Source organism: Ranitomeya variabilis, chromosome 5, assembly GCF_051348905.1.
Source record: "Ranitomeya variabilis isolate aRanVar5 chromosome 5, aRanVar5.hap1, whole genome shotgun sequence".
Classification (NCBI taxonomy): domain Eukaryota; kingdom Metazoa; phylum Chordata; class Amphibia; order Anura; family Dendrobatidae; genus Ranitomeya; species Ranitomeya variabilis.
Window position 1 is genome coordinate 488,958,478 of NC_135236.1, and position 18,420 is coordinate 488,976,897.

At 45.0% G+C, this 18,420-nt stretch overlaps 1 protein-coding gene across 1 annotated transcript in view; it reads right to left on the reverse strand.

Moving 5' to 3' along the window:
* The window catches only part of CCDC87 (coiled-coil domain containing 87), a 111,926-nt gene that overhangs the window by 31,177 nt on the left and 62,329 nt on the right, over window positions 1-18,420 (reverse strand). Inside the window, 3 exon segments of the mRNA XM_077262901.1 lie at window positions 2,126-2,240; window positions 3,985-4,121; window positions 5,754-5,870. Of these exon segments, the coding sequence (XP_077119016.1) occupies window positions 2,126-2,240; window positions 3,985-4,121; window positions 5,754-5,870 (369 nt within the window).

Genomic DNA, 18,420 nt, shown 5'->3' on the forward strand with positions numbered 1-18,420 from the left:
GCATTATACTACCTGGATGAATATGGGCTGTACATTATACTACATGGATGACTATGAACTGTCCATTATACTACATGGATGATTATGGACTGTGAAATTATACTACATAGGTGACTATGGGGTGTGCAATATACCACATGGATGACTATGGGCTGTGCATTATACTACATGGATGAATATGGGCTGTGCATTATACTACATAGATGACTCTGGGCTGTGCATTATACTACATGGATGACTATGGGCTGTGCATTATACTACAGGGATGACTATGAACTGTTTATTATACTACATGGATGATTATGGACTGTGAAATTATACTACGTGGATGAATATGGGCTGTGCAATATACCACATGGATGATTATGGGCTGTGCATTATACTACATGGGTGACTATGGGCTGTGCATTATACTACATGGGTGACTATGAACTGTCCAATATACTACATGGATGATTATGGACTGTGAAATTATACTACATAGGTGACTATGGGCTGTGCATTATACTAGAAGGATGACTATGGGCTGTGCATTTTACTACATGGATGACTGTGGGCTGTGCATTTTACTACATGGATGACTGTGGGCTGTGCATTTTACTACATGAATGACTATGGGCTGTGCATTTTACTACATAGATGACTATAGGCTGTGCATTTTACTACATGGATGACTATGGACAGTGCAATATACTACATGGGTGATAATTAGTAATTTTGACAGGGACATTAGATTACAATTAATTTTTATAATCATTGAAAGGGCTTGTTCACATGACCGTATTTTTGGCCCTAGTGCTATCTGCTAAAAAAAAAAGGTAGCTTTCAGACCAATGGGATTCAAGGGAGCAATGCAGATGAGCGATTTTTTTTGTTACTGACCAGATCTGTATGTGAAAAATAATCGCAGCATGCCCTAGATTCTTCTGTTAGGCTGGAGTCACACTGCCATATTTCTCCTGCGAGAATCGCATGGTAAACCTTGTACTGGCTGTCGGCTCTCATGACCTGAGCTTGACAGCTGCATAGTAATCCATCACGCTGTCATGCTCGGGTCAGGAGAGGTGCCGGCCAGTCCGTGCAGTGTGATGCGATTATCGCAGGAGAAATACGGCAGTGTGACTCCAGCCTTAATTTGATGAGACAGTCATTCCAGTCTATGGGTGCACAAAAAAAAAATCGATGTCATATGGAGCCAGTCTAGCATCTGATTTTTATGGATACATTGCAATTCTGTAGTATAGGAAACAGTAATTAGTCTGAAAAAGCGCTGACCTAGGCTGTATAAGGAGATGGGATCGTGTTTGAGCTCATGTAAGACAAGCCCTTCTCTCTCACTAGAGATAGCCTAAAGGTAGCACACTGCGCTGTGTAAAGAGGAATCGATATAGATTGTTCAGTGTGGAGGTGTCCAGTAAGTTTACACTCCTGTACCGCATACTGCTCTGTCAGCACCATTATAGTCTATGGCCCCGTCAGTGCATACGACCCCATCCCGTTTTGCAAGGGGTTGGGACACAAGCCTCGGTGAAGTCAAGGGACGGGTGCCTGAACGCAATGTGAAAGCGCCAACAGTCAGATGGACAGCAAAGTGCTGCCCCTAGTGGCCAGAACTGTAGAGAGTTTTTTTAAGGGCTAAAACATTGACATTTTAATTAAAAGAATCTGAAGAATTACTTTTTAGGGCATTGTCTATTAAGAAAAAATAAGTTGTTCAAAAGTTCAATGCCCTGTTAAACATGCAAAGTCCTTTGGTTGTTAGGGAAGATAAGCCACAGCCAGAAATGTCTGGCAGCAACTTATTCCCCTCTCCCTATTCAGAACATACGCATGCACAACTGAGCCGAGCATCCATATATATGGGGTCGATGGAGAATAATTAGCAAACTGTAAGTGTATAAAATAAAATCAGCAGTTATAATTGAATTCAATTACTGTACTTTGCAGGGTATTTTCTAAAACTGATGCAAATTATACAGCCTATAATAGGAAGCTGATCATTATTTGCATCTGCAGGACTCGTCTATACAGCAGCAGTCTATCCTTTGTGTGTAACTACCAGATTTGTCTCAATAACTAACCTTTTTATCTTTGCGCTTATTACTTTTAGATACATTTTACATACCTGTGTGGATATATATTTCATATAGTCATCAGTGTTAACTATAGACTTCCACCAAACAAGCCAGGAATTGCAAATTCTGGCAGCATCTTTATCAGTAGGTATGTGCTGGAACACACTACCAAAAGGAAAGACATAATTGTTATCGGCTGTTGTTTCACAGCATAGACTAACCATTTAATGCAAATATTAATCTCTGCTCAGCATAAGTACATAGATGAGCAAGTTCTAAAATAGTCAAGCCTGAAAAGACAACTGAGCCTGACCATTTTAGTGCAACTGGCCAAGAACTTTTCCTTTTAGGAGCATCCTGTGTTTTCCCTGAGATACAGTACTGTGCAGAAGTTTTAGGCCGGTATGGAAAACTGCTGCAAAGTAATAATGCTTTGATAAACAGAAGTGTTAATAGTTTATTTTTATCAATTACAGTAACAAAATGCAAAGTGAATGAACAAAAGACAAATCCAAACTCAAATTAATATTTGGTGTGACCTCCCTTTGCCTTCAAAACTGCATCAAAGAATCAATTATTCTTGGTACACTCTCACACAGTTTTGGAAGAAACTGGGTAGGGCGGTTGTTGCAAACATCTTGGAGGACTAACCACAGATTTTTCGTGGATGTAGGATGCACCATCTTCTGATGCTATCACATCATCAATAAGTATCTGCCTGCATTTCTCAGATACCATAAAATGGGCAACGCTGAGGATTGTAGTTCCAATGGTCAGCCAAGGAAATTTAGTGTAGCGGATGAAAGACGCGTCGTGCTTACTTCCTTTCGATATCGGTTGAGGTCCCGCCGTGACATCAGCTCAGAACTGGCAGCAACCAGTGGAACTCATCTACAGCAATCTACTACTTGAAAAAGACTGCCCAGAAGAGGTCTTCGTGGAATTGCAGCCAAAAAGACATAACTTTGACATGGAAATGAGGCCAAATGAAAACATAAAAACTAGGTTGCAGAAAAATGACAACAGGTGCTCTGGACAGAAGGGTCAAAATGTGATATATCTGTCTGAAGCAGCAGGCAGTTTGTTTGCCAAAGAGGGAAAAGAGGTACAATAATGAGTGTCTACAAGCAACAGTAAAGCATGGTGGAGGTTCATTACAAGTTTTGGTCTGTATTTCAGCAAATAGAGGTAGGGACTTGATCAGGATTAATGGTGTCCTTAATGCTGAGAAATACAGACAGATACTTATCTTTCATGCAATAACATCAGGGAGATGTTTGATTGGTTCCAAACATACAGCCAATGTCAATAAGAACTATCTTCCGAATCAAGAGTCTTGGAAGTGATGATATGGCCTCTACAGAGGCAAAATCTCATCGTCATAGAATTGCCTGGGATTACATGAAAAGGCAGGAAGATGTGCATAAACCCTTATCCACAGAAGATCTGTGGTTAGTTCTTCAAGATGTTTGGAATAACCTCCCTGCCGATTTCCTTCAAAAACTTTGTACAAGTGTATCTAAAAGAATTGATATTTTGGTGCTGTTTAGAACTCAAAGGGCGGTCACACCAAATATTGATTTAGCTTACATTTCTTATCTGTCCATTCACTTTGCATTTTGTAAAAAAAATATTCTATTCACTTGATTTTTTAAAGCATTCTTACTTTGCAGCATATTTTCCACTTCTACCTGCACAGTACTGCATGTCAGTTGGAAAAAAAAAGAATCAAGCATGCTGAATTTCAGTGCCTGACCCTTTTATTCTAAGGTAAAATAAGATGCCAACAGAGTTCTCTGGCAAGACCCTACCCCCTACTGAGAACAAGTACACGTTTGTCCAAATCGAGTGTACAAATACAGTATATGGTAGGCAGGGAGATGGCATAAAGAGCACCTTAAGACTTTACCTTTCACACATATCGCTGGCACCCAGAGAGTCCAGTTCCTTGTTAATTACACGCTGACCCATTTTCTTTGTCAGTGTTGAGGAAGCTGCACATAAGGAAATTTCCACTTTTGATGCAAAGGGCTCAAAATCTATATCCTTAAACATGAAAACAGAAGAAAAATCAGGCAGGGATGGCACCCACAGAGACAACAATCTGGAGGTATTACATGAGTTTGCTACATAGCTTTAAAGGTAAATAATAGCAATGTCTGAAGTGTTATCTACAGTGACAAAAGACACATTTACAGTTGCTTGTGTCCACTCAGCCTTGGATTAAATATAGAACATCATATTGTACTGTGCATATAACTGACTATGCATAGTAAGCTAGAACTAATGGAGCGCCCCCACTGCCGCAGGGCCGAGGGGCACCCGGTACCGGGCCTCTGCATCTCAGTTCTGGGGTTGTCACGGTGGCTAGGCCTGGTCCGTGACCCTGCTGAGGGGCGTCCAGTGAAAGTTGAGAATGTGATGTTATGGTGAGGTGCAGGTCGCGGTGAATAACGAGGACACCAGGTTGCAGTCTCTTTACCTCTTTACTGAAGGCTTCAGGATCCTCAGTCCGGAATACGGTCAACCGGGCTACCGGAGTCCGGCCGGTCCGATGGCACCTCCAGAGTTCCCTTTGCAGGTGGAAATCTGTGCCTACCTTCTAGCGCTTGTGTGTTGCGGTCCTTCCCTGCTGTGCTTACGAGATAGTCCCCACAACTGTTGTGTCTGTTTCTGAAGTTCCCTCACAACTCGATTTTGATGTTCTTCTTCGTCCCCCCAGATGATATGGCGAGGACGCACCCGTATGATGGGTAGGCTCGGAGCTCTTCCGGGACCCTAGAGTCGCCCCTCTCCAAATGTTGCCCCCTGTGTCTGCTTAGGTGATTTTGGGTGAGACAGCCCGCCTAGAACTGACTGTCCTGCCGTAGGTTTGAAATAAGGCCTGGATCTCAATACTTCCTCGGCGTTCCGGCCACCGGCTACGCGCCTCAGTAGGATGTTGCCTCGTCTTACAGCACGACTCCTACTGGTGTTTCTCCTTGTTGCGTTGATCTCGTTTCTCACTCAGCACAATAAACCTCGCTTCTTGTCCTTTCTTGGGGTACCGCAGCGATGAAGTGCAGGCGCGGTCCCGTAACGTTCTTTCTGTTCGCTAGGCCTCTGTCAGGATCCCACCCCTGACAGGGACCCCCCTGAATCTTCCCCTGCAACACCCTCTGCCACAGGATGTTGCCTGGTTCCAACCCAGTCAGCTTCTGTCTAACTTCCTATCTAACCCCCAGTTTTACCAGATTGTGAGGAGTGGCCTAATACATAGCACCCTTAGCTCCCCCTGGAGGCCAGACTGTGAAGTGTATTGGTGTCTGTGATACCTGGTCAGGTGAACTCCTTCAGTGCCATCAGACGTACCATAGCCCCCCTTAGCGGCGGAGCATCAGTACTGTAACGACCACGACTCTGGGGCGCTGCACTAACACTTGTCTTTTCTGATGCAAAAAATGGCAAATCATACCTGCAAACAGTCCCATTTTTTTACCAATCATCTTGTGAACTGGACAGTGGAATACAGTGTGGAAGAGTACATGAAAGAGGCATTTCTATGCTGTTCTCATCATGGGGAAGGAGTGAAAAGATTGAAATATCCCTAAATTTGGTATTTAAATGCTTAGAATTTATCCATACTGGCTCTATTTCATTTTCTGATGTTTATGCAGTCACCTAGCGTAAATGAAATACCTGGTCAAATCTCAGATGATCTGTGGATATATTCTTAGTGAGTTCTGTATAGACTTCCTGAAGTTCTTGTCCAACATAAAGATTTCTGTCCAACTTCCTCACAGTGGCGGCCTCAATCTGTAATGAAAAACTGCTCTTTCAGCTTCGTACTTCACAAATGTAAATCTTTGAGGTTATCAAGCAGGGGCGGATGTGGCATTCGTGCAACCTGTGCGGCCTCAAAGGCGCCCAAGAGGTAAGTTGACCCACTTTTACCTTCAACAGTGGAATTATGATGAGCTATTGGACTGCAAAGGGTCCATATACAGTTCTTGCATGTGCCATTTCCTTATTACCAGGACCATGGTATTTCTAATTTATACATGCACTCATTACTTTGTTATGGCTTTTTGATTAGAAACAAAACATGTTGAAAACCAGCCTGGACATTTTCATGTTTCTTACCAACTAACACCCACAAGATACTATGGGGGAAGGGGGAGTTCATCAGAACTAGTGTTTCAAACTACACGTTAGGCTATAGGTTGGACTCAATGGATTATGTCTACCTTTAAAAACTATGAAACTATACTTGAGTACTCCTTTAACATTCACAATTCAGCAGACTCTCTTGCTATCTCCTCCATGCTATTTCCTGCTATCTCGATGCTTGCAGAGCGTTTTACCTGGTAATTTGAAATCTGAGAGGTGGTGAAATGTTTCAGATTTTACACTTTGCAGCACAAAAAGTGCATTAAGATGTGCCGATAATCCATAACGAGCGTTATTAGTTACCCTCATTCTCCGATTATCGGCACTAAAAAAGATTAGTGTGTAAATACAATATATCAGTAAATCAGTTACGAGTCAGCTACCACTCCCTTACTAGGAAAAGCTGAAGAGAGTCAGGAATGTGTTAGATAACAATTCATAGTATAATGTCCAACAGGCTGCACTGTAACTATAACTGCTCAGGGCACTTCCTTCACAATGTCTGACACTGCTAATGTTTTACTGTAAGACTTCCTGCAAACTACAGTGAAAGAGAACCTGTCACCAGGACCAGGCATTTTAAACTAAAGGTATATGCATTAGTGATGAGCGAGTACACTCGGGTTTTCTCAAGCATGCTTGGGTGGTCTCTGCGTATTTGGATGTGCTAGGAGATTTAGTTTGTGTCCACGCAGCTGCATGATTTGCGGCTGCTGGACAGCCTGAATACATGTGGGGGTTGCCACATGTATTCAGGATGTCTAGCAGCCGTAAATCATGTAGCTGCGTCAACACAAACTAAATCTATGAGTACGCCAAAATACTCGGAGGACACCCGAGCGTGCTCGGGAAAACCCAAGTACCGAGTACACTCGCTCATCACTAATGAGCATAAAAGCGCTGTCCTACTGATTTAATAATTACCTTCAGTGTAGAAATCCACAGGCTGGTTGATCTTTAATGATCATTTGAAGTTTGGGTGAAATAAGTTGTTCATGCATCGGGGTTGGACTGTGGGTAGGGTTTTTGTCTCTGCAACGGCCCCTCAGCTGCCTCTGGTGTTTGTATCTTCATACTGTCCAAACTTTTGAGTGTTGGTGTGTGCGCACATTGATCTCCCGGTGGTCCTCAATAAAATGACGCCAGTGGCGGTGCATGTGCTGATTGAGACTGAGCTAAGATCTAAATCTGCGCATGCAACGTAAGGGCGCAAATAAAGCTGAATACCGCCACAAGATGAATGTACGCATTGCCGCCCACGGTTAGGAAGGTGCTGTAGTGCAAAATTTTAAATAGTATGAAGATACGAACACCTGCCCCCATGAACGAACAGCTTATTTCACCCAAAGTTCTAATAATAATTAAAGAACAACCAGGCTGGGGATTTCTACACTGAAGGTACCTATTAAATCATTACAGTATAACAGTGCAGCGCCTTTAAAATGCCTGTTTCTTATGACAGGTTCTCTTTAAGACCCATTTAGTTGGATCGATTTTTGGTTTATTGGCCATATACAATCGTTGTTCCCATACAGCGTCATGTTGTTGGCAGCACAACCCGCGGGAATCATTATGCCAGCTTAAACAATGAGGTCACCCTAGTGATTGGCGCATTGTTTACACAGGCTGCTTATTGGAAACAAGCGCTCTTATTATTTGCCTGTCTAACTGGGCCTTAACCCTTCCTGCTTTATTTTGAACCAATGCAGGGGCAAATTTGGCATTGGCTCTACCAAGAGAAATTCCAGTTAGCTGAAGCTCCCACCTCCAGGACTGGAATCACTGCATTACAGTAGTGCCCTTACTGGTGTAAGGGACCCGGTGAACAGAAGTAAAGAGAGGGTGCCGGAGCCCAGTCTTGGCCCCCCATCTTGTGCTTCTGCTCACCAGATAATGACCTGAGGATGGGGGACAACAATTGATGATGCAATGGGGGTGTGTTGTGAACTCTGTTTTCGGGCTCCCTCTTGTGGTCACTGGTGGTATGGTGTGCCTTTTGCTTTGGGCTCCCCCTGGTGGCCTTGTTTGTTATCCTGCTGGTCTCTGGCTATCAGCTGGTTCGTTATCCTCTGGGAGGTTCCTATATAGCTCTGTTTTACTTTCACTTGTTGCCGGCTGTCGATGTAATCAGTGCTACTCAGATTCCTTCTGACTACCTTGCTCCCAGTCCATCCAGGATAAGCTAAGTTTTGTTTGCTCATTTTTAGATCAGCAGTGTTTATCATGTTTTCTGTTCCAGCTTGCTAAAATGTAATTCCCTCGCTTGCTGGTTGCTCTAGTGGGCTGAGTTTCTCCCCACACACCGTTAGTTGGTGTGTGGGTTCTTGAAATCTCAGGATGGATATTTTGTAAGGGTTTTTTATTGATCGCATAGACCCCTGCTCTATTTTCTGCTTTCTAGTACTAGTGGGCCTCTTTTGCTGAATCTGATTTCATCCCTATGTATGTGCCTTCTTCTTACTTCACCGTTAATATTTGTTGGGGGCTTCTATATCTTTGGGGATTATTTCTCTGGAGGCAAGCGAGGTCTTTCTTTCTCTTTAGGGGTAGCTAGTTCCTCAGGCTGGCTCGAGACGTCTAAGAATTTTTTAGGCACGTTCACCGGCTACCTCTAGTTGTTTTGGATAGGTTCAGATTTGCGATCAGTCCAGTTACCATCTCCCTAGAGCTCGTCCTTAGTTTAATCACTTGCTGATCTATTTGTGATCCTCCGCCACTTGGGATCATAACAGTACAGCTGGCCAGTAAAGTGTTAATTGCATGGCAGAAGCAGGAGAAAAGAAGCCTTGAGAATTTTTTTTTTTTTTGTTGTTGTTGCCGTGTGTCTAGCTGCTGTGGCTAGCTTCTCTCCTCCTCTTAATCTTGGTGTGGCTCTGAGTTCAGCTGCTGACATGGATGTCCAGAGCTTGGCTTCCAGTCTGGATCATCTTGCTGCTAGGGTTCAAAGTATTCAGGATTTTGCTGTTCACAGTCCTATGTCAGAGCCTAGAATACCTATTCCGGAGTTGTTTTCTGGAGATAGATCTAGGTTCCTGAATTTTAGGAACAATTGTAAGTTGTTTCTTTCTTTGAAACCTCGTTCCTCTGGTGATGCCGTTCAGCAAGTTAAGATTATCATTTCCTTTTTGCGTGGTGACCCCCAAGATTGGGCCTTCGCATTGGCGCCAGGGGATCCTGCATTGCTTAGTGTAGATGCGTTTTTTCTAGCCCTTGGATTGCTCTATGAGGAACCTAATCTTGAGAACCAGGCTGAAAAAACGTTATTGGCCCTCTCGCAGGGGCAAGATGAAGCAGAGGTGTACTGCCAGAAATTTCGGAAATGGTCGGTGCTTACTCAGTGGAATGAGTGTGCCCTGGCTGCAAATTTCAGAGAAGGTCTTTCTGAAGCCATTAAGAATGTCATGGTGGGGTTCCCTACGCCTGCAGGTCTGAATGAGTCAATGACTCTGGCCATTCAGATTGATCGGCGTTTGCGGGAGCGCAAACCTGTGCACCATTTGGCGGTGTCTTCTGAACAGACACCTGAATCTATGCAATGTGACAGAATTCTGACCAGAAGTGAACGGCAAAATTATAGACGGCAAAATGGGTTGTGCTTTTACTGTGGTGACTCAGTTCATGTTATCTCAGCATGCTCTAAGCGCAAAAAAAAAGGTTGATAAATCTGTCACCATTGGTACTTTACAGCCTAAGTTCATTTTGTCTGTTACCCTGATTTGTTCCCTGTCATCTTACCCGGTTAATGCTTTTGTAGATTCAGGTGCCACCCTGAGTCTTATGGATTGGTCATTTGCCAGGCGCTGTGGTTTTGATTTGGAGCCTTTAAAATTCCCTATTCCACTAAGGGGAATTGATTCTACACCATTGGCTACGAATAGACCTCAGTACTGGACACAAGTGACCATGTGCATGACTCCTGTTCATCGGGAGGTGATTCGCTTTCTTGTACTGCATAATTTGCATGATGTCGTCGTGTTGGGTCTACCATGGTTGCAGACTCATAATCCAGTCCTGGATTGGAAAGCTATGTCGGTGTCAAGTTGGGGTTGTCAGGGAATTCATGGTGACGCTCCTGTGGTGTCAATTGCTTCGTCCACTCCTTCTGAAGTCCCTACGTTTTTGTCAGACTACCAGGATGTATTTGAGGAGCCCAAACTCAATTCTCTACCTCCTCATAGGGACTGTGATTGTGCTATAAATTTGATTCCTGGTAGTAAGTTTCCTAAGGGACGACTTTTCAATTTATCTGTGCCGGAGCATGCTGCCATGCGGAGTTATATAAAGGAGTCTTTAGAGAAGGGACATATTCGCCCGTCCTCATCCCCTCTTGGTGCAGGATTCTTTTTTGTGGCTAAAAAGGATGGTTCCCTGAGACCCTGTATTGATTATCGCCTTTTGAATAAAATCACGGTCAAATTTCAGTATCCTTTGCCATTGTTAACTGATTTGTTTGCTCGCATTAGGGGGTCTAGTTGGTTCACCAAGATAGATCTTCGTGGTGCGTATAACCTTGTGCGTATAAAACAGGGTGATGAATGGAAAACTGCATTTAATACGCCTGAAGGCCATTTTGAGTACTTGGTGATGCCTTTTGGACTTTCTAATGCTCCTTCAATCTTTCAGTCCTTTATGCATGATATCTTCCGTGAATATCTGGATACGTTTATGATTGTGTATCTGGATGATATTCTGTTTTTTTCGTATGATTGGGAGTCTCATGTTAAGCAGGTCAGGATGGTCTTTCAGGTCCTACGTGACAATGCTTTATTTGTGAAGGGCTCAAAATGTCTTTTTGGAGTCCAGAAGATTTCTTTTTTGGGTTTCATTTTTTCTCCTTCTACTATTGAGATGGACCCAGTCAAGGTTCAGGCTATTCATGACTGGACGCAGCCTACATCTGTTAAGAGTCTTCAGAAGTTCTTGGGTTTTGCTAATTTTTACCGTCGCTTCATAGCTAATTTTTCTGGCGTTGTTAAGCCTTTGACGGATTTGACCAAGAAGGGTTCTGATGTGACTAATTGGTCTTCTGCGGCTGTGGAGGCCTTTCAGGAGCTGAAGCGTCAGTTTTCTTCGGCTCCGGTCTTATGTCAGCCAGATGTCTCACTTCCCTTCCAGGTGGAGGTTGATGCTTCCGAGATTGGAGCGGGGGCTGTTTTGTCGCAGAGAAGCCCCGATGGCTCTGTGATTAAGCCATGTGCTTTCTTTTCAAGAAAGTTTTCGCCTGCCGAGCGAATTATGATGTCGGTAATCGGGAGCTGTTGGCTATGAAGTGGGCATTTGAGGAGTGGCGACATTGGCTCGAGGGAGCTAATCATCGTGTGGTGGTCTTGACTGACCACAAGAATTTGATTTATCTCGAGTCGGCCAAGCGGCTGAATCCCAGACAGGCTCGTTGGTCGTTGTTTTTCTCTCGTTTTGATTTCATGGTCTCGTACCTGCCGGGTTCGAAGAATGTGAAAGCTGATGCTCTTTCTAGGAGTTTTGTGCCTGACTCTCCTGGAGATTCAGAGCCGGCTAGTATCCTTAGAGAAGGGGTGATTTTGTCTGCCATCTCCCCAGATTTGCGACGTGTGCTGCAAGAGTTTCAGGCGGATAGACCTGACCGCTGTCCACCGGAGAGACTGTTTGTCCCGGATAGATGGACCAACAGAGTCATCTCCGAGGTTCATTCTTCGGTGTTGGCGGGCCATCCTGGAATATTTGGTACCAGAGACTTGGTGGCCACGTCTTTTTGGTGGCCTTCCTTGTCGCGGGATGTGCGTTCCTTTGTGCAGTCTTGTGGAATTTGTGCTCAGGCGAAGCCTTGCTGTTCTCGTGCCAGTGGTTTACTGTTACCTTTGCCTGTCCCGAAGAGGCCTTGGACGCACATTTCCATGGATTTTATTTCAGATCTCCCTGTCTCTCAGAAAATGTCTGTCATCTGGGTGGTGTGTGCTCGTTTTTCTAAGATGGTCCATTTGGTGCCCTTGCCTAAGTTGCCTTCCTCCTCCGAGTTGGTTCCACTGTTTTTTCAAAATGTGGTTCGTTTGCACGGGATTCCTGAGAACATTGTTTCTGACAGAGGATCCCAGTTTGTGTCTAGATTTTGGCGGACCTTTTGTGCTAAGTTGGGCATTGAATTGTCTTTTTCGTCGGCCTTCCATCCTCAGACGAATGGCCAAACCGAGCGAACTAATCAGACTTTGGAGACTTATTTAAGATGTTTTGTTTCTGCTGACCAGGACGACTGGGTTACTTTTTTACCGTTGGCCGAGTTTGCCCTTAATAATCGGGCTAGTTCTGCTACTTTGGTTTCTCCTTTTTTTTGTAATTCGGGGTTTCATCCTCGTTTTTCCTCGGGTCAGGTGGAGCCTTCTGACTGTCCTGGAGTGGATGTTGTGGTGGATAGGTTGCATCAGATTTGGAATCATGTGGTGGACAATTTGAAGTTGTCACAAGAGAAGGCTCAGCTCTTTGCCAACCGCCGTCGCTGTGTGGGTCCCCGACTTCGTGTTGGGGACTTGGTGTGGTTGTCTTCTCGCTTCGTTCCTATGAAGGTCTCCTCTCCTAAGTTCAAGCCTCGGTTTATCGGTCCTTATAAGATTCTGGAAGTCCTTGGCCCTGTGTCATTCCGTCTGGACCTCCCGGCATCATTTGCTATTCATAATGTGTTCCATCGCTCGTTGTTGCGGAGGTATGTGGTACCTGTGGTTCCTCCGGTTGAGCCTCCTGCCCCGGTGCTGGTTGAGGGAGAATTGGAATACGTGGTGGAGAAGATCTTGGATTCTCGTGTTTCTAGACGGAGGCTCCAGTATTTGGTCAAGTGGAAGGGCTATGGTCAGGAGGATAATTCTTGGGTTGTCGCCTCTGATGTTCATGCGGCCGATTTGGTTCGTGCCTTCCATGTGGCTCATCCTGATCGCCCTGGGGGTTTTCATGAGGGTTCGGTGACCCCTCCTTAAGGGGGGGGTACTGTTGTGAACTCTGTTTTCGGGCTCCCTCTTGTGGTCACTGGTGGTATGGTGTGCCTTTTGCTTTGGGCTCCCCCTGGTGGCCTTGTTTGTTATCCTGCTGGTCTCTGGCTATCAGCTGGTTCGTTATCCTCTGGGAGGTTCCTATATAGCTCTGTTTTACTTTCACTTGTTGCCGGCTGTCGATGTAATCAGTGCTACTCAGATTCCTTCTGACTACCTTGCTCCCAGTCCATCCAGGATAAGCTAAGTTTTGTTTGCTCATTTTTAGATCAGCAGTGTTTATCATGTTTTCTGTTCCAGCTTGCTAAAATGTAATTCCCTCGCTTGCTGGTTGCTCTAGTGGGCTGAGTTTCTCCCCACACACCGTTAGTTGGTGTGTGGGTTCTTGAAATCTCAGGATGGATATTTTGTAAGGGTTTTTTATTGATCGCATAGACCCCTGCTCTATTTTCTGCTTTCTAGTACTAGTGGGCCTCTTTTGCTGAATCTGATTTCATCACTATGTATGTGCCTTCTTCTTACTTCACCGTTAATATTTGTTGGGGGCTTCTATATCTTTGGGGATTATTTCTCTGGAGGCAAGCATGGTCTTTCTTTCTCTTTAGGGGTAGCTAGTTCCTCAGGCTGGCTCGAGACGTCTAAGAATTTTTTAGGCACGTTCACCGGCTACCTCTAGTTGTTTTGGATAGGTTCAGATTTGCGATCAGTCCAGTTACCATCTCCCTAGAGCTCATCCTTAGTTTAATCACTTGCTGATCTATTTGTGATCCTCCGCCACTTGGGATCATAACAGTACAGCCGGCCAGTAAAGTGTTAATTGCATGGCAGAAGCAGGAGAAAAGAAGCCTTGAGAATTTTTTTTTTTTTTGTTGTTGTTGCCGTGTGTCTAGCTGCTGTGGCTAGCTTCTCTCCTCCTCTTAATCTTGGTGTGGCTCTGAGTTCAGCTGCTGACATGGATGTCCAGAGCTTGGCTTCCAGTCTGGATCATCTTGCTGCTAGGGTTCAAAGTATTCAGGATTTTGTTGTTCACAGTCCTATGTCAGAGCCTAGAATACCTATTCCGGAGTTGTTTTCTGGAGATAGATCTAGGTTCCTGAATTTTAGGAACAATTGTAAGTTGTTTCTTTCTTTGAAACCTCGTTCCTCTGGTGATGCCGTTCAGCAAGTTAAGATTATCATTTCCTTTTTGCGTGGTGACCCCCAAGATTGGGCCTTCGCATTGGCGCCAGGGGATCCTGCATTGCTTAGTGTAGATGCGTTTTTTCTAGCCCTTGGATTGCTCTATGAGGAACCTAATCTTGAGAACCAGGCTGAAAAAACGTTATTGGCCCTCTCGCAGGGGCAAGATGAAGCAGAGGTGTACTGCCAGAAATTTCGGAAATGGTCGGTGCTTACTCAGTGGAATGAGTGTGCCCTGGCTGCAAATTTCAGAGAAGGTCTTTCTGAAGCCATTAAGAATGTCATGGTGGGGTTCCCTACGCCTGCAGGTCTGAATGAGTCAATGACTCTGGCCATTCAGATTGATTGGCGTTTGCGGGAGCGCAAACCTGTGCACCATTTGGCGGTGTCTTCTGAACAGACACCTGAATCTATGCAATGTGACAGAATTCTGACCAGAAGTGAACGGCAAAATTATAGACGGTGACTCAGCTCATGTTATCTCAGCATGCTCTAAGCGCAAAAAAAAAGGTTGATAAATCTGTCACCATTGGCACTTTACAGCCTAAGTTCATTTTGTCTGTTACCCTGATTTGTTCCCTGTCATCTTACCCGGTTAATGCTTTTGTAGATTCAGGTGCCACCCTGAGTCTTATGGATTGGTCATTTGCCAGGCGCTGTGGTTTTGATTTGGAGCCTTTAAAATTCCCTATTCCACTAAGGGGAATTGATTCTACACCATTGGCTACGAATAGACCTCAGTACTGGACACAAGTGACCATGTGCATGACTCCTGTTCATCGGGAGGTGATTCGCTTTCTTGTACTGCATAATTTGCATGATGTCGTCGTGTTGGGTCTACCATGGTTGCAGACTCATAATCCAGTCCTGGATTGGAAAGCTATGTCGGTGTCAAGTTGGGGTTGTCAGGGAATTCATGGTGACGCTCCTGTGGTGTCAATTGCTTCGTCCACTCCTTCTGAAGTCCCTACGTTTTTGTCAGACTACCAGGATGTATTTGAGGAGCCCAAACTCAATTCTCTACCTCCTCATAGGGACTGTGATTGTGCTATAAATTTGATTCCTGGTAGTAAGTTTCCTAAGGGACGACTTTTCAATTTATCTGTGCCGGAGCATGCTGCCATGCGGAGTTATATAAAGGAGTCTTTAGAGAAGGGACATATTCGCCCGTCCTCATCCCCTCTTGGTGCAGGATTCTTTTTTGTGGCTAAAAAGGATGGTTCCCTGAGACCCTGTATTGATTATCGCCTTTTGAATAAAATCACGGTCAAATTTCAGTATCCTTTGCCATTGTTAACTGATTTGTTTGCTCGCATTAGGGGGTCTAGTTGGTTCACCAAGATAGATCTTCGTAGTGCGTATAACCTTGTGCGTATAAAACAGGGTGATGAATGGAAAACTGCATTTAATACGCCTGAAGGCCATTTTGAGTACTTGGTGATGCCTTTTGGACTTTCTAATGCTCCTTCAATCTTTCAGTCCTTTATGCATGATATCTTCCGTGAATATCTGGATACGTTTATGATTGTGTATCTGGATGATATTCTTTTTTTTTCGGATGATTGGGAGTCTCATGTTAAGCAGGTCAGGATGGTCTTTCAGGTCCTACGTGACAATGCTTTATTTGTGAAGGGCTCAAAATGTCTTTTTGGAGTCCAGAAGATTTCTTTTTTGGGTTTCATTTTTTCTCCTTCTACTATTGAGATGGACCCAGTCAAGGTTCAGGCTATTCATGACTGGATGCAGCCTACATCTGTTAAGAGTCTTCAGAAGTTCTTGGGTTTTGCTAATTTTTACCGTCGCTTCATAGCTAATTTTTCTGGCGTTGTTAAGCCTTTGACGGATTTGACCAAGAAGGGTTCTGATGTGACTAATTGGTCTTCTGCGGCTGTGGAGGCCTTTCGGGAGCTGAAGCGTCAGTTTTCTTCGGCTCCGGTCTTATGTCAGTCAGATGTCTCACTTCCCTTCCAGGTGGAGGTTGATGCTTCCGAGATTGGAGCGGGGGCTGTTTTGTCGCAGAGAAGCCCCGATGGCTCTGTGATGAAGCCATGTGCTTTCTTTTCAAGAAAGTTTTCGCCTGCCGAGCGGAATTATGATGTCGGTAATCGGGAGCTGTTGGCTATGAAGTGGGCATTTGAGGAGTGGCGACATTGGCTCGAGGGAGCTAAACATCATGTGGTGGTCTTGACTGACCACAAGAATTTGATTTATCTCGAGTCGGCCAAGCGGCTGAATCCCAGACAGGCTCGTTGGTCGTTGTTTTTCTCTCGTTTTGATTTCATGGTCTCGTACCTGCCGGGTTCGAAGAATGTGAAAGCTGATGCTCTTTCTAGGAGTTTTGTGCCTGACTCTCCTGGAGATTCAGAGCCGGCTGGTATCCTTAGAGAAGAGGTGATTTTGTCTGCCATCTCCCCAGATTTGCGACGTGTGCTGCAAGAGTTTCAGGCGGATAGACCTGACCGCTGTCCACCGGAGAGACTGTTTGTCCCGGATAGATGGACCAACAGAGTCATCTCCGAGGTTCATTCTTCGGTGTTGGCGGGCCATCCTGGAATATTTGGTACCAGAGACTTGGTGGCCAGGTCTTTTTGGTGGCCTTGTCGCGGGATGTGCGTTCCTTTGTGCAGTCTTGTGGAATTTGTGCTCGGGCGAAGCCTTGCTGTTCTCGTGCCAGTGGTTTACTGTTACCTTTGCCTGTCCCGAAGAGGCCTTGGACGCACATTTCCATGGATTTTATTTCAGATCTCCCTGTCTCTCAGAGAATGTCTGTCATCTGGGTGGTGTGTGATCGTTTTACTAAGATGGTCCATTTGGTGCCCTTGCCTAAGTTGCCTTCCTCCTCCGAGTTGGTTCCACTGTTTTTTCAAAATGTGGTTCGTTTGCACGGGATTCCTGAGAACATTGTTTCTGACAGAGGATCCCAGTTTGTGTCTAGATTTTGGCAGACCTTTTGTGCTAAGTTGGGCATTGAATTGTCTTTTTCGTCGGCCTTCCATCCTCAGACGAATGGCCAAACCGAGCGAACTAATCATACCTTGGAGACTTATTTAAGATGTTTTGTTTCTGCTGACCAGGACGACTGGGTTACTTTTTTACCGTTGGCCGAGTTTGCCCTTAATAATCGGGCTAGTTCTGCTACTTTGGTTTCTCCTTTTTTTTGTAATTCGGGGTTTCATCCTCGTTTTTCCTCGGGTCAGGTGGAGCCTTCTGACTGTCCTGGAGTGGATGTTGTGGTGGATAGGTTGCATCAGATTTGGAATCATGTGGTGGACAATTTGAAGTTGTCACAAGAGAAGGCTCAGCTCTTTGCCAACCGCCGTCGCTGTGTGGGTCCCCGACTTCGTGTTGGGGACTTGGTGTGGTTGTCTTCTCGCTTCGTTCCTATGAAGGTCTCCTCTCCTAAGTTCAAGCCTCGGTTTATCGGTCCTTATAAGATTCTGGAAGTCCTTGGCCCTGTGTCATTCCGTCTGGACCTCCCGGCATCATTTGCTATTCATAATGTGTTCCATCGCTCGTTGTTGCGGAGGTATGTGGTACCTGTGGTTCCTCCGGTTGAGCCTCCTGCCCCGGTGCTGGTTGAGGGAGAATTGGAATACGTGGTGGAGAAGATCTTGGATTCTCGTGTTTCTAGACGGAGGCTCCAGTATTTGGTCAAGTGGAAGGGCTATGGTCAGGAGGATAATTCTTGGGTTGTCGCCTCTGATGTTCATGCGGCCGATTTGGTTCGTGCCTTCCATGTGGCTCATCCTGATCGCCCTGGGGGTTTTCATGAGGGTTCGGTGACCCCTCCTTAAGGGGGGGGTACTGTTGTGAACTCTGTTTTCGGGCTCCCTCTTGTGGTCACTGGTGGTATGGTGTGCCTTTTGCTTTGGGCTCCCCCTGGTGGCCTTGTTTGTTATCCTGCTGGTCTCTGGCTATCAGCTGGTTCGTTATCCTCTGGGAGGTTCCTATATAGCTCTGTTTTACTTTCACTTGTTGCCGGCTGTCGATGTAATCAGTGCTACTCAGATTCCTTCTGACTACCTTGCTCCCAGTCCATCCAGGATAAGCTAAGTTTTGTTTGC